The sequence below is a fragment of the Fragaria vesca genome, linkage group LG6 (assembly GCF_000184155.1).
Source record: "Fragaria vesca subsp. vesca linkage group LG6, FraVesHawaii_1.0, whole genome shotgun sequence".
In the NCBI taxonomy this organism is placed as follows: domain Eukaryota; kingdom Viridiplantae; phylum Streptophyta; class Magnoliopsida; order Rosales; family Rosaceae; genus Fragaria; species Fragaria vesca.
Genome location: NC_020496.1, coordinates 16,972,193 through 16,978,801, shown reverse-complemented (window position 1 = coordinate 16,978,801; position 6,609 = coordinate 16,972,193). Strand labels below are relative to the sequence as shown.

Here is a 6,609-nt window from a genome sequence, read left to right as displayed (position 1 = left end):
CATCTCTATGGGATCAGAGATATACATGAAGATCTTAAACAGACTTCATTCATCCAAATCAAGTTGCTCCAAACCACAGGAGCATGCGTTTGCTAAATGTATTGAAACGCACATGAACTCTACTTGATTTGAAAGGGATATGTGAATTATGCCTTTGCGTGTTCATTCCGGATTTACATGGACTCTTGATGGATCAAGAGATGCCAATATGTATCAACATCCGAAGAAAAAGATCTTGGGAAGACACAGTCTCGATAAGGCACTCGATGACTGTATTGATGATCAATCGGCTTAGGCGCTCTATAACTAGTGAGGCCTACATATACTCTCATGATTAGTCATGGTCTTTACTCTAAAGAGAGATCCGTTGTTTTGTCTAAAGCAAGATGACAAATATGTGTTAAGAGATGGAGTTCCCATCTAAGTACAAAAAGACGCATCAATGTACTCAACACAATACAAAAGACTTGACATCTCATTCGCTATGAAAAGTTGTAAAGCTAAGTGTAGCTATGCGCCCACGCAACGCCAATGTAATGGCAGTAACTCCTTTTTCAATACTTAATGGTATGAAAGGTTGAGGCTTATTCTATCCCTACATAAGAAAGACACATCAAAAGCGAAATCAGAATCTGCCAAGTTTTGTAGGTCAACTTCCACGAGACCTATAGGAAATCTCACTCACTGGAAAATGGTGAAATTGGTACCATTGGAAAGGCCTATGTGTCTACTTTCCAGAGACACCAACCATTTGATCATACCTATCATATTGAGTGAGTTATGGCCGTTTTCGTAAAGTAGGACGAATCTGTCCGAGAATCTGATTTTAGCAAAACAGTCAACTTCGACGGAATGTTGTGAATAGCTCATGTGGAACCAGAACGTGTGTAATATACGGTTGGAAAGCTAAATGAGTCTAGTTTCCAAAACCGTTTACGGTTCGTTCGTATGTATTTCCTAGAGAAAGTTACGACTGTTCTAGTAATTGAAGGTCATGCTACGCGGAAATCTGATTTCCTGCACGAACTTATGTTTTGAGTTCACAAGCAACCTTCTCCTCAAGATCTAAGTGTAAAAGATCATTTGAGGACAATACGGCATGATTTAGTTAGTCATTGCCCAATACCACATTTGAAGACATGTTAAAAAGCATTGACATGCTAAGTTGTTGAAACTTCTGTGATTAGTAAGAATCAAGAAGAGCCCTATGATTGATGTAAAGATCAGGGGGAGGTGCGAACTTCATGGGAGTCTAGCACATACATACATGTCACTATCAAATATGAAGGGTGCGTTGTACTCTTTTTCTCCTACGATCAAGGTTCAGTTTTTCTCCCACAGGGTTTTTGTGACTTGACGAGGTTTTTGACGAGGCAACAGATCAGCACCATCGGCATATCAGCGCGCGGCACAAGGGGGAGTGTTCTAGGATATTCTCCTATCTGTGTGCCTTGACCTTATGCCAATAGGATATGTAGTTAGACTAGATCTATGTATTCATATCCTTACCATATTGGTATTGTGTAATTCCCTATATAAAGGGCTCCTATCAATGAATAAGATGACTCTCTTGCTATCTCTTTGTCTCTACACTTTATTCTTCATCAACCAATACTTTATAACAATAATATATATATATATTTTTATTTTAATTAATTTTCGTATATCCTTATTTTTGCAAGGTTATTTTCGTACTTGCAAGCGAATTGCCATATATACTGGGTCAGTGGGTCGGGTCTTCTCATTCGCCGCTTCCTCACTAAACCCTAAACCCCTGCAGCCGGCCGATACCTGTAAATTTTCTTCTTTCTTCCTTTCACTGTTAATTTGTGTCTCCTCTTCTGTTTGTTCCGATTGGGATTAGATTTGTTCTGAGTGTTTTTGTGTTGTTGCAGTATAAAAGAAAAAAGGGAGAGATGAGTGGAGAGGTGGCGCAGCCGTTGACGACCGTGCCGGAGATTATATTGAAGAAGAGGAAAAGTAATGAGGAATTGGCATTGAGGAGGAGGGAGCAACTGGAGCAGAGGAATTTTCGGCAGAACAAGAGTAAGCAGGAGTTTATCAAGAAACCTGAGGACTTTGTCAAGGAGTTTCGCTACCGGGTATGCTCTTTCATACTTTGATTTTACAACACATTTGTTGTCGAGGATAAGTATACTTGTATATATATGTAGAAATAGTTGCAATTTAAGAACCCCAAATGTTGGAAAGCCGGTGCCTTTTTATGCTAGGGGAATATATAATGCGGTTAGTGAAGACATTTAACCCGGAATGGGCGGATTCTTACTATCTTAATCTGTAGATAGGGAATGCAATACAATCATATACAACTTAGTATAGATTATAGAGATTTGTGTAAGAATTTTGATAGCGTTTAGGTAATTTGTTAGGTGTTTCATAATGTTGCCATAGGTTATTTGATATATGAGACTCATTTCACAGACTTTCTTATCAGATTCAGTCCTTGATTGAGATATTTGGTGTCTTCTCAGGAGGTGGACCTTGTCCAAATGAAAAACAGGTTAAAGAGAAAGAGGTCAGCAATAGAGACAACTAACCCCCAGCTTCTCTTGGTCATTCGCATACAGGGGTGGGTTTCCATTTTGCGGTTATACATTTTCGTTTTTCTATATATATTTGTCTTCAACTCTCTGTTTTCTGAGCTCTTAAATATTCTCTTTCCAGGAAAAATGACATGCATCCTGCTGTTAGGAAGAACTTATACAGCTTAAACTTGAGGAGAATCTTCAATGCTGTTTTCGTGAGAGCAGACGAAGCAATGCTAGAAAAGTTGCAGAGGGTTGAGCCTTATGTTACCTATGGGTAAGCGATTCGAATTTTTTAGTACTTGAATATTTCTATTGTTATTGTTATAATAAAACTAAAATTTGCTAGTGGATGAACATATGCAAGACATATTGGCAATCAGGTACTACAATGGTCTAGTACCTAATTGCCATGCTGGTGGAATGACTGAACCTGTCTATTGCACATGATTTGTTTCCAAGTATGGGTTAATTGACTCACCGTGGGAATGGGAAAATCTAGCTTACCATTTGGTTAAGGAGTGCTCCCTTTCTAGTGATTGATGTGTATTGTATGCTTTATTATGCCTTTTCTTTTGTCACACTCATCATTCATTCCTCTGGTATAGACTATTAGTTTCTTTGATATTATAGTATGGGAAACATACCAAATCTTTTATTGTTTGCAAACAATTTGATTGATAGAGAACAATTTCAGCTCATATTTGTGGATTTGCATTCGATGTATATGAGAACTTTGTGTTCCTAACAAACTTCGTAACCTTTTTATGGCATCCAGATGGATCAATTTTCAGTCTTTCCTTACATATGTATTCTGTTTATATTGTTCCCAACATATGTTGTCTATTTTGGATCTTTTTATATTTTTTACCTACGCATTTATTGTTTGTGGGCGTTTTTCCCTTAATATTTGAGCCTTGGTCTAAACAGTTGTTTGGTTTGTTGAGGCTGCACTGTTCAGGATCAACTAAGCAAAACTTATAACCAACCTGGGTAGGAACAAAATCTTAAACATTAATGACCAAGGGTTGTCTTCAAGTTGGCTAATCACTAGGCTTATGGGTTTGTTCATGCCTGTATCTGACATGTCATTCTGCTGTATCCTTGGTCGTCTATGCATATGATGGTGCAAGTGCTCTTTTGAATGCCAAGGGAGAAAACGCTGTTACCTTATAAGCTGGTGCTAAATAGGGTGCCTTTAGCTTATTGTTTGCCCAGTTATTATATCATTCTTTGTGGTTAGGCAAGTAGGTATTAACCAGGCCAGTAGGACATGGTCATGGGTTTCTATTTCAAAAGCAGGCCACATACAACTCTAGCTTATTCTTTTTCTTCTTAACTTCATTTCTCGAACATTGTCTGTTTGGCATCTGTATTCTAACTTTCCAATTTCTGTTGCCGTACTAGGAATTAACAATCAAGACATGTTTAGCTGCGAAGAACTTCTTCTATGCGTGATATTGACTTTTGGCTGTACAAAGTTTTTGTATGCACATTGCTGCTTGGTAGACATTTGTGTAGAATAGCTCTCACCATGGAGCTAAGGTCTCCCAAAATTTAATTTAATAAATCAAATAAGTACAATATCGAAGTTCATTAATCTTATTTAATTCATTTTGTTGCATTAAATTTTCCTAGCAATGATCATAGTTTTCTTGTTTCCATAGGTATCCTAACCTTAAGAATGTGAAGGAGTTGATTTACAAGAAAGGATATGCAAAGATAAACAAGCAAAGAGTTCCCCTGACAGACAATAACTTGATTGAAGAGGTATTTGAATGTCCTTCTCAATATAATCCAAGTCTTTTAATTGCAACATTATAAGATACCTTCTCTTATACTCATTGTTGTATATTGTAGGCACTGGCAAAGTATAATATCATATGCATAGAAGACATAGTGCATGAAATTGCTTCTACTGGTAAATATTTCAAGGAGGCTGCTAGCTTTCTATGGCCCTTTACACTCAACAAGCCAGAAGTAGGATTGAAAGGAGTAAAGGCACGTTTCCAAGATGGTGGAGACACTGGTGATCGCGGCGATAAAATCAATGAACTGATTAGCAAGATGAATTAGCTTGAAAACAACAGGTTTTAATCATATTATTGTAACAAGGACTTGACATTATTGTTTGTTCTTTATCTATAATGGAAACAGTGTTTGTATGATGACTATGATGCAGTTAAAGCTGTTAAATTTTGAATCTTTAATAGCTCATATCCAGCTTTGGGGTTTATTTTAGCTGCCATTCATGAAAGCTCCAATATTTTATTTTAGGCGTCAATTTATTACTAGATTCAGATGCATCCACCATTTCAATTTATCTAGTTATCAGAGTCTACATTCATCTATGGAACTATTTGGAGGCATTGTACTGAATTATAGAATGTTTGCTGAGATTAGTCCACATCCGCTCACTGTATAGCTATACTCTTCCTTTTGGCATCATTGTTCATTGGGATCAGAAGGTTTATGTATCTTTCCGTGCAGCAGCTATTCGTGATTTTGCTCATGGAGCTTCACTTTAAGATGTGATCAGAGATCTTACAGACTAAACAAAAACGTTGGTAGAGGTACAAAAATCTCACTCTAAATCGAAAAGGAAAAACCCAATACTTGAAGATCGGTGAGTATGCAACTCTTTACGGCAAGCTATCATTACAGTGAACTGTAAATGAGAAGGAAACACAGCTTACTGGGTTTTGAGGATGATTCAAGGAAATAGACAGGGTGACTGTAAAATCCTCTGTGTTCATTTGATGCAACTAGGAGCTGTCGTGCATAATTTTTTTCTTGATTCTAGATTTTGGCATTGTGCAAACTGCAAAGTGCAGGTAGATTGTAGGATTTGTCGGTTTTGTTCCGTATTAATCGTCATTTGTATGGCTTCTGATTAACAGTTGGTTATATGGGTAATCGTCCCATGCATTGGTATTTATATGTGGAGCACTAGATGAAACAACGAGCTCATTTGAACCTTTTTCATTTGAACATTTGGAATGGAGTATTTTGGGTTAGGACTGATTTATTTACGTAAAATGATTTTGAAAGATGTTATTTTCACAGATTGCTTCTGCGGAAGCAAAACTTGGTTGGGAAGGCCTTGCTACTTTTTTTTGTTTTGTTTTTGGTTACAAGGCCTTGCTACTTTTCAAGTGCAGAAGTCGAGACTCATGGATAGCTAATAACTAGAAAGATTGCCCGCGCTCTGCTGCGGGTTCTTTTGAAAAGGAAGAGCTACACTGTATTGCATCGTCACAAAACTGTTTTGGCATGTATATTACATTTGGTAATCTTAAGATATGTCATTTGTTGGTTCATATGAGCCTATGAGGCATCTTCTGTGATAGTCACTGAAAAGAATAAAAAGCTCTAGAGTAAAGTTTTCAGTCCCACACATGTAGAGGAAAATGAGGCTGGACATTAAAATCTCTGGAGAACGTCACTAGAATCACCACATTAACAAAATTGAAATATTGTTTAGGCGCTATATTATCCAAGAGTAAAAAAATTCATCCAAACACTTGAATCAATTTTGAGTACATGCTCAGGTGCTATATGTTGTTCTTTTCTCCTTTCTACTAAAAACTTAACTGATTTCTGATGAGATGATATTGAAATCTGCAAAGGCAAGATATAATCAGTTCAAATACATAATGTCAGTCACCGGCTATCATCTAGACAGTATAACAGTACAACATTATGGGATTGAAAAACACATTGAAACAATTGAAATACAATGAACTTCATTGTTTAGTTGCTGGTTTGTTTACAGACATGGGTAAGTTTTGCTATCCTAGGCCTAGTGCTCTTGCCTGCACCATGCACCTCTCAAAATACATTTACACGCTCCAAAGAAAACTATTATGAAAGTCCATATTGCTATGGAAACCTTAGGTATGGAGCTTTTGTTTTCTTTGTATATGACATGCACGGTAGAGACCTAGGTAGCATGCATCTTACATGGTATCATGTAGATATGAATGCGCAGATTGACGTTAATTCTCATTATTCTTATTTCCAAAATGTACTTGTCTATTTGACAGTTGGCCACAATGCTTTT

At 37.1% G+C, this 6,609-nt stretch overlaps 1 protein-coding gene across 1 annotated transcript; it reads left to right on the top strand.

The window, feature by feature from the left end:
• Positions 1-1,743: 1,743 nt before the first annotated feature.
• On the top strand, positions 1,744-4,762 carry LOC101304596 (60S ribosomal protein L7-1-like). The gene is made up of 6 exons (XM_004303204.1): positions 1,744-1,793; positions 1,896-2,102; positions 2,493-2,590; positions 2,686-2,823; positions 4,214-4,316; positions 4,407-4,762. The coding sequence occupies exons 2-6, from the start codon at positions 1,917-1,919 to the stop codon at positions 4,620-4,622; spliced, it is 741 nt and encodes a 246-aa protein (XP_004303252.1). The 5' UTR covers positions 1,744-1,793; positions 1,896-1,916; the 3' UTR covers positions 4,623-4,762.
• The last annotated feature ends 1,847 nt before the right edge of the window (positions 4,763-6,609 follow it).

Coding starts and splice junctions, on each gene's coding strand:
- LOC101304596 (XM_004303204.1), top strand. CDS start 1,917: ATGAGTGGAGAGGTGGCGCAGCCGTTGACGACCGTGCCGGAGATTATA. Junction 2,591..2,685: donor TTGGTCATTCGCATACAGGG/GTGGGTTTCCAT, acceptor TTCTCTTTCCAG/GAAAAATGACATGCATCCTG. Junction 4,317..4,406: donor ACAATAACTTGATTGAAGAG/GTATTTGAATGT, acceptor TGTATATTGTAG/GCACTGGCAAAGTATAATAT.